General features: G+C 45.8%; 1 protein-coding gene across 9 annotated transcripts in view; it reads left to right on the forward strand.

The window, feature by feature from the left end:
- GBF1 (golgi brefeldin A resistant guanine nucleotide exchange factor 1) overlaps positions 1–18,476 on the forward strand; it is a 129,590-nt gene that overhangs the window by 107,314 nt on the left and 3,800 nt on the right. For 4 of the 9 annotated variants that reach the window (XM_055424777.2, XM_055424779.2, XM_055424778.2 and 1 more), the window contains 25 exons: positions 2,814–2,961; positions 3,289–3,512; positions 4,039–4,207; positions 4,631–4,842; positions 5,191–5,289; positions 5,876–6,070; positions 6,286–6,475; positions 7,091–7,231; positions 7,552–7,640; positions 8,594–8,796; positions 9,258–9,381; positions 9,663–9,788; positions 10,058–10,140; positions 10,789–11,025; positions 11,308–11,401; positions 11,772–11,948; positions 12,278–12,342; positions 12,428–12,551; positions 12,743–12,814; positions 12,959–13,053; positions 13,287–13,440; positions 16,857–17,082; positions 17,593–17,753; positions 17,884–18,130; positions 18,253–18,458. In XM_055424777.2, coding sequence (XP_055280752.2) covers positions 2,814–2,961; positions 3,289–3,512; positions 4,039–4,207; positions 4,631–4,842; positions 5,191–5,289; positions 5,876–6,070; positions 6,286–6,475; positions 7,091–7,231; positions 7,552–7,640; positions 8,594–8,796; positions 9,258–9,381; positions 9,663–9,788; positions 10,058–10,140; positions 10,789–11,025; positions 11,308–11,401; positions 11,772–11,948; positions 12,278–12,342; positions 12,428–12,551; positions 12,743–12,814; positions 12,959–13,053; positions 13,287–13,440; positions 16,857–17,082; positions 17,593–17,753; positions 17,884–18,130; positions 18,253–18,458 — 3,861 coding nt within the window. The remainder of the gene's footprint in view (positions 1–2,813; positions 2,962–3,288; positions 3,513–4,038; positions 4,208–4,630; positions 4,843–5,190; positions 5,290–5,875; positions 6,071–6,285; positions 6,476–7,090; positions 7,232–7,551; positions 7,641–8,593; positions 8,797–9,257; positions 9,382–9,662; positions 9,789–10,057; positions 10,141–10,788; positions 11,026–11,307; positions 11,402–11,771; positions 11,949–12,277; positions 12,343–12,427; positions 12,552–12,742; positions 12,815–12,958; positions 13,054–13,286; positions 13,441–16,856; positions 17,083–17,592; positions 17,754–17,883; positions 18,131–18,252; positions 18,459–18,476) is intronic. The other 5 variants (XM_055424782.2, XM_055424783.2, XM_055424780.2 and 2 more) reach the window with 3 other exon arrangements.

Below are 18,476 nucleotides of genomic sequence, written 5' to 3' on the forward strand. Positions count from 1 at the left end.
GCACAATTTACCCCTCCCAAGTAATACAGCACGGCTTTGGAAGAGCTGCATGTGTTTGTAACTTTGCAGTGTTGGGAATTTTCATGGGGCATCTGGCTGCCTGGAGGCAGAAGGAAGCCTTGAACTGGTAACACAGTGTAGTGAACCTAGATAGAGAGCCTGGGTCCTGCTGACATCTTGTGAGGAAGCTTAATATCTACCATTTCTAGGGGAACTATGAGGGACCGTCAAACAAGACCCTTCACTTTTTTACCCTCTCTCTGTCTCAGAGCTGACATTAGAAAGCTTAAGCACAGTCCTTGATTCTAGCTGGATAATTGAACTTGGTTTTGAGGGAAAGGGTAGTCTGTCTGGTTTAGATCTTTTTTTTCTTGGTTACTGTTAAAGGAGTCATTCTAAGATATAGGACTTTAGATGGATGAAAAGGAGCCAGGTCCCAGGTTAGCCCAGGACACTGAAAATACTTTGTGATCTGCCAGGGGGTCCTCTGTCCTTGAAAAGTAGGGGAACTTAGAAGAGGTGCAAGCTAAAGATTACTCTAATCCCCGTATCCCTGCTTTAGGAAGGAGAAGGAGAGAAGGCAGTATGGGCTATCTAAGCTTTCAGAAGAGTGTGCATGCTAGAGGTGTAGTTGTGGACATTCAGGTCATTGAAGATGAACTGTGTGTATGTGCACTTGACAGTCCACAGGCCCATGTTCTCTCTGCATGCCTTGTCTCAAAGTTTCATTTGTGTGCTTGCCGAGTCTCAAGTTGCAGCTTTCTTCAGTGGCTACCCTGTGTTTTGCCATGTTTATTAACCTGGAACCTGCCCTTTAATTTATTTTTTTTTGGTTATAAAGCTTATATTATCCGTTGGAAGTAGAATTATACGGAAAAGGTGATGAAGAGTTTCATGAACTGTTCACCCCAACCCCCACCTTAGGATCTTAGAACAGGGAGCACAGCTATACTTTTAAAGGACTGAGACACTTGTAAGAACTGGCAGCCTCTCAACTCTTACTCCAGCCAAGAGGCAGAGAACACTCATTGAAATGATCAGGTTAAAGCTGCCTTTGCAGAAGATGGAGAAGGAGACAGGGATTATGACCTGGTGTGGGAAGGAATCTCAGTGACTGGCTTCTGAGTGAAACTCTCAGGACTACCTAGAGTTCCTGAAATTGGGGAGCCACCTGGAGAGAAAAAGTCAACCCAGATGTGAGTGTTTTTGGAGCTCAGTGACAGTTTCCGGTTTAAGCCAGGAGGTTCCTGTTTTCCCTCATTGATCTCTTGGACTTCTGGCCTATCTGCATGTTTGACTGACTCTTACCTCCAGAACTTTCTTTTGCCATGAACTTGACCCAGATGAGCTTCAGTGGTTCCCGGAGGGAGCATCCTGGTTCCTGCTTATCACAGGAACCTCAGTACTCAGAGCAGTTGAAGCTCTATTCTAGGCATTTGACTGCTCACATTTAGGAGATACAGGGACAAAAAGTGTAAATCCAGTGCTAGGCTGTTGCTATGTTACTAAGAGCTGGAGGTGGTGCTCAGCTCTTGGGCCTCTCTCCTTTATGGGTGGAGATATGGGTAGGGAAGAAAAAATTATGTGGTTCCTAAGCAAAGCATCAAAGGTTAGCCAGATTCTGGAGGGCTTGGGGGAAGAAGGGGAGCCTGTCCTTCAGATAGCAGAAGGAATTGAATAGGCCAAGGATAACATGGGTATATTCAGCCTTTAGAAGGAGGCAGGGAGAAAAATTGTTTCTACTCTCTTTTAGAGTCATGCTAATGGTTCCTGGAAGAGAATTTCTATTGCCCATCCCAGGAATGGTCCATCAGTCTAGGAATAGTTTGATGTAACTAAAGGGGGATTGGATTCAAACCATAACTGAGAAGGCATCAGGATTAAGAAAATGAAATGAGCCTAAACAAAGTAGCTGTGAACTTAGGGTAGAAAAAAATGCATGAAAATTTATACCCTAAAGTAGTCAACAGATGATAAAAGTTTTCCTTTGTGACTAAAAGGGAGCTATAGGAGGGACAGAAGTATAGCAAGAGAGAGGGGAATGGAATAGAGCAAGAGTCTAAGAAATCAGTAGTCTTAGCATCTGAAAGATAAAGTTACTTCTAGAAAGACCAACAGTGAGAAGGACAGGAGGGCTCATTTATATACTGAAATTGGGGGTACCAGAGCAGCAGCATGACATGACCTTTCATCCTTAACTCCACAAGTCAGCTGGGATACCACTTCTTCCATAATTCCAAGGAATGAACCTTTGACCCGTTTGATGTAGACAATCAAGAGTGAGGGATGTGGTTAGGATCTAGGCCCAGTTCATTAAGTAATAGGAAAGCTAAGCATTTGGCTGGGAAGAAGTAGGCTCTCATAGCTGGGTAAGAACTAGGAGTCGAAGGCTTCTATGCAAGTAGTTGAGGAGGAAAGTCCAGGAATCCAGAGCCTGTAGATCTGAAGCTTCTGGCAAAGGACCCCCTGCCCTTACCCTTTCTACACAAGGGTCAGGCACCATCTACAGGGCTCAGGATGGCCACCTGGGATTCAAGGAAGCAGAGTGATGTGTGAGGATTGACCTTACCAATGACCAGCCTAAAAACAGAATGTCACCTTGCACTTGGAGGCTCCCAGGCTGACCATTAAAGTGGCAAATGTAGAAGGCCAGCTAGAGGACTAGGACTGTGCTCTGATGGTCTCAGTTGTTACTTTGGTACAGATGTGATGTATAGGCTATTTTCTAGGGACCAGTAGGACTAAAGAAGGGAGATTTCTAGGGATAGAATCTTAATTTGAATATCAGTGCTAATGAGGTATGATATTTCCAGCTGAAAATGAGAGCAGGAGGCATGAGTGATTCATCTAAGTGGAAGAAACAGAAGAGATCTCCCCGGGCCCCACGCCATATGACCAAAGTCATACCAGGTTCAGAGCAGCCCACCTCCAGTGGAACTACCTTATCCTCTAACCTCAGTGGTGAGTACCTTGAGCTGCTTCTTCTGATTAGAATAGATAGAAGAAAAGTTCCTACCTCTCTCAGGAATTGTGTCAGTGAAGACCAACTAACTGAGGCACTTTGGTCCTTTTGCAGAGAGCAAAAAGGAAAAATTCCAGGTCAGGTCAAACTGTGACCATTTAGCAATTCTGCAGTGACTTAAGGTGGTTCTCCTTCCAGTGGGATTCTGACTACTTTAGAGACCAGCATATGCAGTCTAGGCAAAAACAAGCAAACAAGCAGTACCATGGAGGGTAGGTGTTTCCCAGAGTCTCTTTTCTTTAAACTTTACTTACTTTATTTGGCAGGTGGCATGCCCTTCATTGATGTACCCACTCCCATCTCCTCTGCCAGTTCAGAAACTGCCTCAGCAGTGGTCAGCCCCTCTACTGACAGTGGTCTGGAGTTCTCCTCCCAGACAGCCTCCAAAGAGGACCTCACTGACCTGGAGCAGCCTGGCTCTCCAGGGTACAGCACAGTTGCAGAATCTGGCAGCAGCGAACTGGGGGTTCCTGAGCAACCTGAGCCGCAGGTATGGCTTTGATTTATAAAGATCCCTGTGCAGTCTTCTGTTGTGGGAATTGGCTTGATCCCTTGGCTCCTTTATCCAGGTCCTGGTTCACAAGAAGGTTGGGGCAGTGGGGATTCTTCCCTGTTTCCTAGAATTAGCTGTGCTGCCTAGGAAAAATACAGCACAACTCACTGTAGTGGGTAGCTCCTGGGATTTTCAAGTTGCACATACAGGCAGTACTTGGCTAAGGTGAGGATGCTGGCTGTGGCTTTTTCTGGATGTTAATGATCTAAATCCCAAGTCCGTGAGGTCCTCTGTTGGTATGGGGTTCTAGTCACCATAGGTCAGTGTTGCCTCAGGTGATGTTTTCTGAGTCCTTCGTCATACTCTTTCCCTAAAACATCTTGCAGTGATTCACAGCCCACTGAGCTGGCCCTGTACCCACAGTCCATTAGAGATACTTGGAGGACAGAGACTTAAGGGAAATAAGTTCCAAGTTGCTCTTGCCTCATCCTTTTTCCTACATCCTCCCCACGACTGGTCATAGCAGGAAGGGGCCCATGTGGAAAAGGCCCAATCAACATCTGTGGAATCCATCCCTGAAGTGTTAGAGGAATGCACATCCCCTGCTGACCACTCTGACTCCGCCTCTGTCCATGACATGGACTACGTCAATCCCCGGGGCGTGCGCTTTACGCAGTCCTCTCAGAAAGAAGGTGAGTACTCTCAGACAGGCTCTTCCCCTATCCAACTCACTAAGCTGTCTGACCCTAAACCATCCTAGATCCAGGGTGCCTTCTGGCAATGTCCTAGGCTATTTTCTAGTGAGGAAATGGAATCAAGCCAGAGGACTGTTGGATGGAGCCCTTCCCTAGCTTACACAGAGAGGGAGTTTGTTTAACAATAGGAAATGAAAGGGAAGAATAGAAGCTTGAGACTTCTGACAGAAGGGTGGGATCATCAATTCTGATTACCTTCAGTGAGACTAGTCTCCCTACTGCCCTAGAAAAAAAAAAATTTTTTTTTTCCCCAGAAGAGAATCACTTATCTGAAATATTCTGTTTAATACAGGGCAGGTTAGTCCTGTGATTGAACCAGTTGTTTCTTAGCAGTCCCACTTCCCTCCTGGCCTTTCCCAGGCACAGCTTTGGTCCCCTATGGTCTTCCCTGCATCCGTGAGCTCTTCCGCTTTCTCATCTCCCTCACCAACCCACATGACCGCCACAACTCAGAGGTTATGATCCACATGGGACTGCATCTGCTCACAGTGGCTCTTGAGTCTGCCCCCATAGCCCAGTGCCAAACCCTCTTGGGCCTCATCAAGGATGAGATGTGCCGCCACTTATTACAGGTAAGACTGGATTTCTAGAGGGGCACCAAGCCCCTGACTCTTTTTCAGGGTCTCTTAAGGGCCAGGGACACAGGGAGGTTTGGCTGATTCATGTGAAGAGTATAGGACCCAGGAAAGAACCTACCTCCCCTACTGACCACTAGTCATAGTCAAGGGGCCTCCATTAATTCCCCGGGGATGCTGGCAACCGAGGGGAAACATAGGAATGGCTGGATACAGAGTTCCCTCAGAGCACAGATATAGAGTTCCCTTGGTGGCAACTTCCCACAGTTTGCTCTCCTGCTTTTCTCTTGGTTGAGCCAAAGTCAGGTTCAGAAACCTAATGGCCCGTCCTACTGTGATCTTCAGCTACTCAGCATAGAGCGACTGAACCTTTATGCTGCTTCCCTCCGGGTATGCTTCCTACTCTTTGAGAGCATGAGGGAGCATCTCAAGTTCCAATTAGAGGTGAGTTTCTTGAACTTGGAAAAAAGAAGGAAAAAAAAAATAGGAAGATGTATGGCACCGTCATTTGGATTAGCTTTGTCATGCTGCAGGGGTGGGATTTAGTGGCATCTGAGGAAAGTGCTTTTAGCCTCCACAGTTTGGTTCACTGGCTAACCTCTCTCATGGACAAATTGAAAGGAGCTCAGAGAAATCTGCCTGGCTTTAAAATGGGAGAACCCAAATGTGAGAATTGGCAAGTAACCTCACTGTGAGTGGGTACAACTTTTGCCTGTAGTTCTTTTGCAACACAAGCAGGCAGGTCAAGCTGAATTCACCAGAAAATTGCAAAAAGGAACCCTGAATAGGACCAGCTCAGGCTCACAGAGAGAGCACAAAAAGGGCAATAGGCAACTTGTTTTGGATCAGGCACGAGGTAGAGAACCAGCCCTCTCAATCATGAAGGGCAAAGAGGGGAATGTTTTTAGGTATGGAATACCACTGTCTCTTAATGCATGCTTCCTGGCTAGCATTTGCTTCCTGTCTAATTTGCTTCTTCTTATCTTGAACCCTTTCCCCATCCAAATGGCAATTACTGGATCATTGTCAGATGTACATCAAAAAGCTCATGGATATCATCACTGTGGAGAACCCTAAGATGCCTTATGAGATGAAGGAGATGGCACTGGAGGCTATTGTGCAGCTCTGGCACATCCCCAGCTTTGTCACTGAGCTCTATATCAACTATGATTGTGACTACTACTGTTCCAACCTCTTTGAAGATCTCACCAAGCTGCTGTCCAAGGTGCTGAGCATTGTTACTGGTCTCTAGAAAGAAAACTTAATTAAGGAAATCTCTCTGGTGGTAGTAAGGATAGTACATATAGGGAATGAAACACTTGAGAGTTGGGGAAAAAAAGGAAGGGCATTTTCTCAAAGCATTGTAAAAGTTATGGGCAGTTTTAGGATTTTTTGAGAAGTATTCTAACCTCAAGTCTACTGGATCTGTTTACTTTCCAGAATGCCTTCCCTGTGTCTGGTCAGCTCTATACAACACACCTGCTGTCTCTCGATGCCCTATTGACAGTGATTGACAGCACTGAGGCCCACTGCCAGGCCAAAGTCCTCAACAACCTTATCCAGCAAGAAAGGAAAGAGGCAGCCAGACCTGGCTATGAGGCAGTAGATGGCACTCGAGAAGCCAACAATAGTGAGAGGAATTTCTTTCTTTGAGGATCCCAAGATTCTATGTTTATCCCTTCTCTACTCACTGAATCCTTTCTCCTACACTTTCATTACTTCCTCTGAAGTACTCCTAACTCTGTATTTCTAAGATTTGGTGATGTGAATCATAGACCAGACTGGCACATTAACAGGACTCATGGACTTCTCCCTTTCTCCTCTTCCATACTTTGTCTTTTTTACTGAATTGTTATTTCTTTATGGGGAGAAAAGAGAATTTAGATTAAAGGATATATAGGACTGATGTTCCTTAAAGTTCCAGGCTTTAAGGAAGCTTTTCGTACTTTCCTTTTCCTACTCCCAGTAACTGCCTCAACTCTAATTAATCTTCTCTGATTTTTCCTTGAGACTGAGGTGCCGAAGATCAAGGAAAGTGACTCAGTAATCTCTTTATTAAGCTATAGAATCTAGTGCTTGACTAATGTGGGATAGTGAATACTTATTTGGGCTTGAGTTTATCCTGTAAGGATTGGTGACCAGTGTGGGAACATGCAGATCTCCTTTGCCTGAGACTCGATTCTCCTGAAGCTCTGCTTGGCTTCCTACAGCACCAGTCTTCACTTAGCTTCTTCTCTCTTACCAGCCGAGAGAGCAGCTAGTGATGGGAAGACTACAGGCATGGCCCCAGACATCGCAGGCCTGAATCTGCCAGGTGGAGGGCGGCTGCCAGCAGAACATGGGAAACCAGGATGCAGTGATCTGGAGGAAGCTGGTGACTCTGGGGGTGTGTACTGGGTGTCCATCTTCCTCAGCCCCCTTAGCTGGAAGACCTGTTGGAGAACAGAGGGGACGGTCACAGAAACCCCTGAGGGCAGTACCCAAATGAAGCTGGCCACTCACCTTGGCTTTAGACCCAGAGAGAGGAAAGAGAACATTGGGACCCTTAGAAAATAGGACTTCTAGGGATGTGAAAGGCTGATGAGCACAAGAAACTTTCTGAGGAATCCTTCTTTTCACTAGAGGGTATATCAGCATCCTTCTAAAAGTCATTATCCTGGTAAAAGAGGTCTTACTGGTGTTTCCCTCTTTCCCTTCCATTCCTAGCTGACAAAAAGTTTACCCGGAAGCCACCTCGATTTTCCTGTCTCCAGCCAGATCCACGGGAGTTGATTGAAATTAAAAACAAAAAGAAGGTACATATAGATATCCCCAGAGCTCAACCTCTACCCGCTCTGACTGGGTGTTCTCTGTGGGGTTCTGTCTCAGAGAACAAGGGAGAGTTTCAGCTCACTGAACAGTTTCCTATGGCTAATTTTTGTGCTTGTTGGGACTTCAGCAGTCCCCCAGTCTCCTTTGAAGCTCTCTCCTTACTCTTAAGCCATGTAATCAGGACCTCCTATTGTGTGCTCCTGGGTAAATGCTGCCCTCACTGAGAGTCAAGTGTCACTTGTGGTGACTGGAGTCCTGGGAACTGGTATCCTGTGGGTCACTGAAGGTTATTGGTCATCTGGAGCTCTGGGGTGATCATTGGCAATAAAAGGGAATTGACATTTATTCTGGTGCTTTTAGTAAAGTTCAAATAACTGTGCTTTGTGGTTTTCTTAACACAAAGAAAACCTATTTAACCCTTCTTCATCTTAAGGCCAGCCTATCTGACTTTGGTTTATGTGTGCCCTTGATTGCAGAACTGTGAATAGACAGTCAAAAAGTTATCATCACAGTTAGTTCGCCTTGTCTTTCAAACTCCAGGGCCTTAAGAGCTAGGAAACCGAAGAAAGAAGGGGAATCTGTAAAGAAAGACTAGAATCAGCTAGTCTGTAAACAGATACTAGGGATGGCTGTAAAACTGAAAAGAAAACCTTCTCTAGTCTCTTTCTTCTACTTTCCCCCCCTGATTCTCAGGTTGGAGGAGAGTGCTATGCATTTTCAGCACTCAGAAAAGGAGTAAGAAGGAGTTCCTCAGCCAGTTCTACATAAACAATGGAGATTGGGGAAATCTAAGGGCCAGTATGATTCAGCCTTAGTTCTGGAGTGGGCTGTGTCCTAGGAACCCGTTAGGTGACCAGCTGTGGACCCTGATGGAGGCCTGGTCTTGTCTGGTTTAGGGAGAGAGCAGCTTTTGACACCTCCTGTATGTCTCCTGCAGCTGCTGATCACTGGCACAGAGCAGTTCAACCAGAAACCAAAGAAGGGGATCCAGTTTTTGCAGGAGAAAGGTCTCCTTACCATCCCAATGGATAACACAGAGGTAGCCCAGTGGCTGCGAGAGAACCCTCGACTGGACAAGAAAATGATTGGAGAGTTTGTGAGTGACCGCAAAAACATTGACCTGCTGGAGAGCTTTGTGAGGTGAGGAAATTGTAAGAAACGTGGGATGCAGTTGAGGGACAGACAGTTCAAAACAGTATCAGTCAGTTCCTGCTGGTAACCCAGGTCACACGCTCTTCCTTTTCCCAAGATTTACACCTGTTAAGTTTAAAAGAGTCTCCAGTAAGAAAGCTGAAGGGGCCAGTCCATTCTATACAGAGAACATTGCAAAGGGGTGGAGCAGGGTTCCTGAGCACAGGGCAGGTTCTGGGTTCCAGAATGAAATTTCTAGGCAGGAGCACACTGATGTGAAAAGTACTAAGGTTAGTGGTTGTCAAATTCTGATTCAGTGTTAGAGATGTCCAGGATATACCTCCCCTTTGCCAAAGCCTTCAGCTTTTTCTGTTCCAGTGGGAGAAGCTTAGGGGGACTATAGCTATAGATCACCAAACATTTGCAACTTATATATCTTAAGTCTTTCATCCTTCTTTCTTTCCCTGTAGCACCTTCAGCTTTCAGGGTCTACGACTGGATGAAGCTCTCCGACTCTACCTGGAAGCCTTCCGCTTGCCTGGGGAAGCACCGGTCATCCAGAGGTTGCTAGAGGCATTCACAGAACATTGGAGGGTGAGTTTGAGTGGCAGGGGCTGAGTCCAGCATCCCAAATTAATTTGACTAAGGGTTTCTGTGGCTTCAGCTGAAAGACCCAGTCTCCTAAGAAGGCTGAGAACAACATCAGTGAGCTTTCCCATAGAGGGGATGCCAACTTCCATCAAGGAGTTGGCAAGAGATGGGTCAGTTTCTAGCTGGTACTTTCCCTCTGTCTCAGCATTGACCAGTAGGTTGGCAGTGAGGGTTTGATTGGCCAGAGAAGAGCATTGACATAGGTGGGGTCTTTGCTTTTTCAGAATTGTAATGGCTCCCCATTTGCCAATAGCGATGCCTGCTTTGCCCTGGCCTATGCTGTCATCATGCTTAATACTGACCAGCACAACCACAATGTTCGCAAACAGAATGCGCCCATGACCCTAGAGGTAAGATTGAATCCTCAGCCGTGGCAGAGCAGTTCCAGCACAGCTTTGGAGATAGCAGGAAGGATGTGGGATTTCCAATGGGCACAGTGGACACAGTTCTGTCCAAGGGAGTCAAGGAGGGCTGGCCAGTACAGAAAAGGAACTGGGGTAGGGAAGTGGATTCTTTTACTTACTGTTTCTAAGTCCTATTTACCACAGACCCAGGAGTTCCTTGAGTGGGGCTTCAGCATTGACACATGGTAGGGTAAATCTTACTGCCCTGTCTCTAGGAGTTTCGCAAAAATCTAAAAGGTGTGAATGGAGGCAAGGACTTTGAGCAAGATATCCTGGAGGACATGTACCATGCCATCAAGTAAGTATGTGTAGAGAATGGTGTAACAACTCTGCTAAGGAGAAGCACACTGCTTCCTTTTCCAAATGTTGGTGTCACATCAGTCTGCAGTGACTCACATGCCCTGGATTTAGCTTCGTACTTTAGCTGGGCAGCCCCGTCTCCCCCAACTCATTTATTTCTTAAAGAAGCTGAACAATACTATAACTGAAGAACCCTGAGCAAGTATTCAAACCGCCCCTGCAGAGCGGAGGGGGCATCATTGCCCCGTTTTCTGAATCCATAGCAGCTAGATTTTCCTGTCTAGCTCACAAGATGCGTTAGGATGGGGGTAGTAGAGAAACCAAAATGAGTGCTAGAGGGTGAGGTTTGGGACCCTTAGATTTTTACTATAAACCAGAAAAAGTAGAATTGTTCATTCTCTCATACCCAGAAAAAATATGAGATCTTACTATAGAACTAAAGGCCCACTTAGAGTCGGGGCTTGGAGATTATGGGATGCTTCCTTTCTCCCTGGTGCCACTGGTGGGCAGGGAAGCAGACCACTAAGCTGCAGTTTTGATGACCTCTTATTGGTGGAAGTGCCAGTTATGGGCAAAGCCCCTTGTCCTAGGTTGTAACCAGTCAGTTCAGAGCAGTGCACTGACTCCTTTTGTTACCTCCTGACAGGAATGAGGAAATTGTGATGCCTGAGGAGCAGACAGGCTTGGTCCGAGAGAATTATGTGTGGAATGTGCTGCTTCATCGAGGTGCCACCCCAGAGGGCATATTCCTACGTGTGCCTGCTGGCAGCTATGATCTTGACCTCTTCACCATGACCTGGGGCCCCACTATTGCTGCTCTCTCTTATGTCTTTGACAAAAGCCTTGAGGAGACAATCATCCAAAAAGCCATCTCAGGCTTCAGGTAGCCAGGATTTGACTTTGGTCTTAATCTTCTTCCACCTCTCTGAGTTAACATAATTGCCTCCATGCCTCTCTGACTCCTACTCTTATTTTCCTTAGAATGGGGTTCCTCCTGAGTTTCTGGAGGGAGACTGAAGCTTGGGAAAGCTCAGTATTAAACAGACTCAAGAGTAAAAGGTTTCTTCCTGAGACTGATTGGGGAAGAATCCCAAGCAAGCCTCGTTGAGGACTTGGAAGGGCTGCTTGGCCTTTCAGTGACTGTATCTGGTATGTGATATTACAGGAAGTGCGCCATGATCTCCGCCCACTATGGCCTCAGTGATGTGTTTGACAATCTCATCATCTCTCTATGCAAATTCACAGCTCTCAGCAGTGAGGTGAGCAGTGACAGGAACTGTGTTCTTGGCCTTCCAAAGGAAGAGCTCTCCCTTGGCCATAGATCTACCCTTATCTGTGGAGCTGATTCCCTTCAGCACATTCTCTCACTCAGCCAGACTACAGAAGAGCTTAGGCCATTTCTGTCTGACATACCCTGCGATGAGAATAGCATCACCTCATATAATGGGGATGAGAGAGGAGACACAATAGTGGAGAAGACCTTAGCCAGGTTAGCCCTTCTCACCAACATTATGGGGGATTGAAGCAGAAATAGCAGAAGGACCCTTAGGAACCATAGGTACAGGCCAAAGAGAATCTCCTTTCAATTCATTTGCCAGGATCTAAGCCTCTTCTCATCTTCTTTTCCAGTCTATTGAGAACCTGCCCACTGTGTTTGGAAGCAACCCTAAAGCCCACATTGCAGCCAAGACGGTGTTCCATTTGGCCCACCGTCATGGTGACATCCTGCGAGAGGGCTGGAAGAATATCATGGAGGCCATGCTGCAACTCTTCCGAGCCCAACTGCTTCCCAAGGCTATGGTAGAGGTAATTCTTGGTAGGAGACTAATCGATAATAACAAGGCAAGAGCTGCACGATTATGTGCTGTCTGTTTTTAGAAATGGTTGAGAATAGTACTGGGCCTGATGCATGCTGAAACTTACCAGAAACGCCTCAAATGTAAGAGCACAGATCTTCAGCCAAGGGGATAGCTGTGAAGGAAGGCTGGTAGAAGTCATTACCAGTCACCAATTGGAGGGGACCCTGTCAGTTGTGGAGGGAAGAGGGCAACAGGAAGAAAGCCAGAAAACTTTACTCAGGAATAGGAAATGCGAAAGGCATGTGGAAAGAAATTATTCTTGACCTGATTTTCCAGATAGAAGACTTTGTGGATCCCAATGGCAAGATCTGTCTACAGCGGGAAGAGACACCATCGAACCGGTGAGGGCAAATCAGAGGCTAGAGACTTTGGGGAGGGAGGATTAGAACTCTAGAGTTCACTAGAGCTTGTACCCTCTTTCTCCAGAGGAGAGTCAACAGTGCTGAGCTTTGTGAGCTGGCTGACACTAAGTGGTACTGAGCAGTCTAGTGTACGGGGCCCATCCACTGAGAACCAAGAGGCCAAGAGAATGGCTTTGGACTGTATCAAGGTAACTGACCCTGCTCACCCCTGGGGAACAAGCCTAGACCCTCTGTACAAGATAAGACACTGCTGTATGAACTGAAGACTGGGATCACTAGTGTTTGTGACCAGAGCTTACTCCTTCTGCCCTCTCTTCCTAGCTTCTTAGGAACATTCTCTTCCCTCTAGTCCTTATCATTAACCCTTGTGCCCTTCTAGCAATGTGACCCAGAAAAGATGATCACAGAAAGCAAATTCCTCCAGCTGGAGTCACTGCAGGAGCTCATGAAGGTACAGAGTGAAGAGGAAAGAGGGATGAAAGGGCTGGCTGGGTCTGGGAGGGGAGACAGGAATGTATGCCTCAGTCACTGTCAGGGCTGGGCCAGTGGCTGGCTTCTTCTCCATACCTTCTTTCCTGCAATTATTCTCCTCCAGGCTCTGGTCTCAGTGACACCAGATGAAGAGACCTATGATGAAGAGGACGCCGCTTTCTGCCTGGAAATGCTGCTGAGGATTGTGCTAGAGAACAGGTAGCAGGCAGTCTTTAGGCAGGCCTCATACTGGACTTGTGCTAAAGGGATGGAAGCCTGGAGTCATCTTGCAGGGTGGACTCTAGGGACAAGAAGCACAGGAAGCTGCAGGCAGTGGAGGAGAAGCTTGCTCATTAGACCTGCCTTGAAGGGCCTAGCTTCAATCAGAAAAGAAGGCTTATTGCTTACTGGCCTCTTCAGCTGAGACTGTCCTCATCCCTTATGTTTCTCAGGGACCGTGTTGGCTGTGTGTGGCAGACTGTTCGAGACCATCTATACCACCTATGTGTCCAGGCCCAGGACTTCTGCTTCCTTGTGGAGCGGGCAGTGGTAGGGCTGCTGCGCCTAGCCATTCGGTTACTCCGGAGAGAAGAGATCAGTGGCCAGGTAAGCAGAGTGCAGCTGGGAGGGCAGGAAGGTATATAAGGGGTAGAACCACAGTATTAGTTATGGATATGATCTGAAACAGAGAGCTCATTTACTGCCCTATAGCATGAGCCCAGTGATCTACACAGGGCTGGGGGAGTCTTAACAGGTGGCATTGAAAGTGAGTCTGGAATGGCCTCAGGTATGAAGCCTGATACTCAGCATCTGTGCTCAGTAGGGTTGGACGGCTACTGCCTTGTGGCAGTCCTAACCCTGTGCCTGATTTCCTAGTTCTCATGCTTAGGACCCTTGCCCAATTTATAAAAAGACAATCAGCATAGAAATAATAAGTGAGTTCTGCAAGATCAGGGGATATAAGATCAATACACAAAAATTAATCACATTTTTTAATACTAATAATGATCATATAGAATGAACCATTTCAAGTGTTCCAGATGAAATCAAATACTTCGCTATAGACCTAACAAAACATGTATATACTGTGTATGCTGAAAATTACAAAATGCTGATGAAAGATATTAAAGAAGACCCATATAAATGAAACATAGCATATACATGGATTGAAAGGTTCAATGTAGTGAGGACATCATTTCTCCATTAATTGATCTATTAGTTTAATGCAACTCCTATGAAAATCCCAGCAAGGTTTTTTTATAGGCATAAACAAGCTTATTCTAAGATTTACATGGAAAAGCACAGGCCCTCGAATAGCCAAAAAACATTTTGAGAAAAAAGGTGGGAAGGGTCACTCCATCTGATATTAAGGCTTACTATACAGCTGCAGTAATTAACACTGTGGTATTTTTGGAGGGACAGACACATGGATCAATGTAACAAGGGAAGCCAAAAACAGACCCACACAAAGAAACCTAACTAATTTTTTGACAAAGGTGCAAAAACAATTCAGTATAGAAAGGATAGCCTTTTTAATTGCTGGAGCAATTGAAATCCATGGTGGGGGGTGAACCTAGGCCTAAGCCTCATACCTTATAGAAAAGTTAACTCCAAATGAATTATAGATTTAAATGTAAAATGTAAAACTCTGAAACCTTTAGAAAGAAATACACGAGGATATCTTTGGGAGCTAGGCCAAGAGTTCTTAGACTTGACACCAAAAATACAATCCATAAAAGGAAAAAGTGATAAATTAGACTCATCAATATGAAAAATTCTACTCTATCAGAGCCCAATGTGAAAAGGATATAAAGACAAGGAGTATTTGTTTTCAAATCAAATACCTGAAAAAAGACTAATATCTAAAATGTAAAAGAACTCAAAACATAATAGTAAAAAAAAAATTAGAAAATGAGTGAAAGATATGAAAAAGATACACAGATGGCAGATAAGCACATGAAAAAAGATTAGTGTGATGTTCAAATTATTAGCCAACAGGGAAACACAAAACCACAGTGAAATACCACTGCACACTTGTCAGAATGGCTGAAGTGAAAAATAGTGATAATACCAAATGCAGACAAGGATGTGGGTCACTCATAAATTGCTGGTGGGAATGTAAAACCATAGAGTCATTTCTTATCAAACTAAACATGCAGTTACAACACAGTCCAGCAATTGTGCTCTTGGGTGCTTATCCTAGAGAAATGAAAGCTTACTTTTATAAAAACCTGTGCGTGAATGTTCACAGAAGCTTTATATGTAGTAGCCAAAACTAGAATCAGCCCAGATGCTTTTCAACATAAAGTGTAGTATATGCATACCATGGAATACTATTCAGCAACTAAAAGCAACAAACTATTGATACATAGTTTGGATACATTCCTTGGATGGTTCTCCAAGGAATTATGGTAAACGAAAAAAGCCAATCCCAAAAGGTTCAGTTCAGTTCAGTTCAGTCGCTCAGTCATGTCCGACTCTCTGGGACCCCATGAATCACAGCACACCAGGCCTCCCTGTCCATCACCAACTCCCGGAGTTCACTCAAACTCATGTCCATCGAGTCGGTGATGCCATCCAGCCATCTCATTCTCTGTCGTCCCCTTCTCCAAAGGTTATATACTGTATAATTCCATTTATATGACATTTTTGATTGACAGAGTTTTAGAAGTTGTGGCCAGGGATCAGGGCGAGAAAGAGTTCATGGAATTCTTCAGGCCAGAATACTGAAGTGGTTAGCCTTCGCTTCTCCAGGGCATCTTCCCAACCCAGAGATCAAACCCAGGTCTCCCGTATTGCAAATGGATTCTTTACCAGCTGAGCCACAAGGGAAGCCCAACAATACTGGAGTGGGTAACCTAGCCTTTCTCCAGGGGATCTTCCCAACCCAGGAATTGAACTGGGGTCTCCTGGATTTGCAGGCAGATTCTTTACCAACTGAGCTATCAGGGAAATCCAAGAAAGAGGCAAGTGTGGTTATAAAAGAACAACACGAGGGATCCTGTGGTGTTGAAACTATTCAGCATCTTGGCTAGTGGTGGAAACACAAACCTCTACAAATTAAATTTAATTAAATTGTGTAGAACTTAATATACATATAAGTAAAACTGGGGAAATCTGAATAATATTAGAGAATTCTATCAATGTCAGTATCCTGGTTAGGATTTTATACTATGGTTTTGCATAATGTTACTGATTTTTTCTTTTTTTCAGTTTTTTAAAACTTAAACTTTTAATATTGAGCTAAAAGTTTTATATCTATATAACTATATGTCAATATAGTTATATTGATAACTATAGATTCATATGTGGTCTTTTATAATAAAGTGTTGGATATCAGGTAATTTATTAGATACTGTACTGAAAATGGCAAACAAAATGGTTGTAAGTGCATCAGTTGTTCACCTTTATGATGGCATGTCTGACTGGGAGCTGTGGCACCTTGACACTGCCCAGCATCTCAAGAGAGTATTGTATTGCATGCACATCAGTAGCCCTGGAAAAAATTAAAACTCTTAAGTATGGTTTCTACTGAATGTGTATTGCTTTTGTACCACTGTAAAGTCCAAAAAAAATCTATGTCAGATCATCATAAGTTGGGAGCTGTCTGTATACATTCCCCATTTTACCCCAATGGTAGCATTATACAAAATGATAGTATAGTATCCTAACCAGGATACTGACATTGATATAGTTTACTAATCTTACCAGATTTCCCCAGTTTTGGTTGTACTCATATGTGTATTAAGTTGTACACAATTTAATCACTTTTGTAGATTTGTGTTTCCACCACTAGCGAAGATGCTGAATAGTTCCACCACCACAGGATCCCTTGTGTTGCCCTTTTATAATTTGCCTCTTTATTGCCCCCATCCCTAACCCCTGGCCATCTGTCCACAGAGTACCCTAAGGTGGGTCTTAGCTGAACCATCCTCACTGGTCTAAGGAGACTGCTGGGGAAAGAGGCTAGCCAGGATACTGTGTGCCCACTTTCTACTTCCTGCTCCCTACTCTTGCCCCAGGTACTGCTCTCCCTGCGCATTTTGTTACTCATGAAGCCCAGCGTGTTGTCCCGAGTCAGTCACCAGGTAGCCTATGGGCTCCATGAACTCCTTAAGACCAACGCAGCCAATATCCACTCAGGCGATGACTGGGCCACCCTCTTCACACTGCTGGAGTGCATTGGCTCAGGTGTAAAGCCTCCAGCTGCCCTGCAGGCCACAGCCAGGGCCGACGCACCTGATGCTGGTAAGCCCTTTCCCAGGGAGATCCGCAGTGGCAGATAAACAATCATGGCCCCAGTGGCTGAGACAGGAAAACAAAACACAGGTTGTTGTGTTCATCAGATTAAATACCCTTGGCTCTGCCATGTGCTTCTAGGGCTTCCTGTGCCCACTGGCATCTCACAGTACTCACAGACTAACAGCATAAAGGCAAGCAGGCAAAGGAAAAGGCTATGAGCCAGGCTTCCTACTGTCCTGAGGACTGTTTCCTCAGAAACTGTCTTCACTGCCATCTCCCTCCCCAACAGCTGCTACTAGATGCCGTCCAGAGCCCAAATTAGCCTGCTGCCCCATTTGGTCAAGAGAGCAGCTCTCCAGGCCATCCTTCAGCCCTCTGGTGATAGAGCTGAAACTAATCTAGACCCAGAGAAAAGAGAGGCCAGGCTTCAGCACCTTTTTTCTGATAACTGAAATTATCCCTCATCCCAACATCCCCATTGCCACCCTGACTCTGCCCCTTTCCCTGCTGTCTCAGGGGCCCAGTCAGATAGTGAACTCCCATCCTACCATCAAAATGATGTGAGCCTGGACCGGGGTTATACTTCCGACTCAGAGGTCTACACTGACCATGGCAGACCTGGCAAGATTCATCGATCAGCCACAGATGCTGATGTGGTCAACAGCGGTTGGTTAGTGGTGAGTGAGCATATGGGCAGTGGGTGAGTCTTCCCTCCTTGGCCTGTGGAAAAGATTTCTGGTCTTTGAGAGGGCATCTAGGGGACGATCAGGGTCAAGCCTGGATTCTCAACTCTTCTGTACTTAACAGGTGGGGAAAGATGACATCGATAACTCCAAGCCAGGGCCTGGGCCCAACCGGCCAGGTCCTTCACCCCTGGTCAATCAGTACAGCCTAACAGTGGGGCTGGACCTCGGGCCACATGATACCAAGTCCCTGCTCAAGTGTGTGGAGTCACTGTCCTTCATCGTGCGTGACGCTGCCCACATCACACCTGACAACTTCGAGCTCTGTGTCAAGACTCTCCGCATCTTTGTGGAGGCCAGTCTAAATGGCGGTGGGTCACCTGATAAAGGGGCAGTTGGGGAGTAGCCATGTGAATTACAAGGCAAAGGGGGGGAAAGGCAGGCCGTCTATGCCCATAGATGTGAAATGTGACCTGGGTCTGGCCCTGCTCAGGGTGCAAGTCCCAGGAGAAACGTGGCAAGAGTCACAAATATGACAGCAAAGGGAGCCGCTTCAAGAAAAAATCCAAGGAAAGCTCAATGCTTCGGCGACCTCGAACCTCCAGCCAACATGCCACTAGGGGCGGGCATAGTGATGACGATGAGGATGAAGGTGTGCCAGCCAGCTACCATACGGTGTCTTTACAGGTCAGTCAGGACGTAAGTATGGCACCCTTT

Source organism: Moschus berezovskii, chromosome 12 (assembly GCF_049115385.1).
Source record: "Moschus berezovskii isolate FMDL1 chromosome 12, NW_MosBer_1.0, whole genome shotgun sequence".
NCBI lineage: Eukaryota > Metazoa > Chordata > Mammalia > Artiodactyla > Moschidae > Moschus > Moschus berezovskii.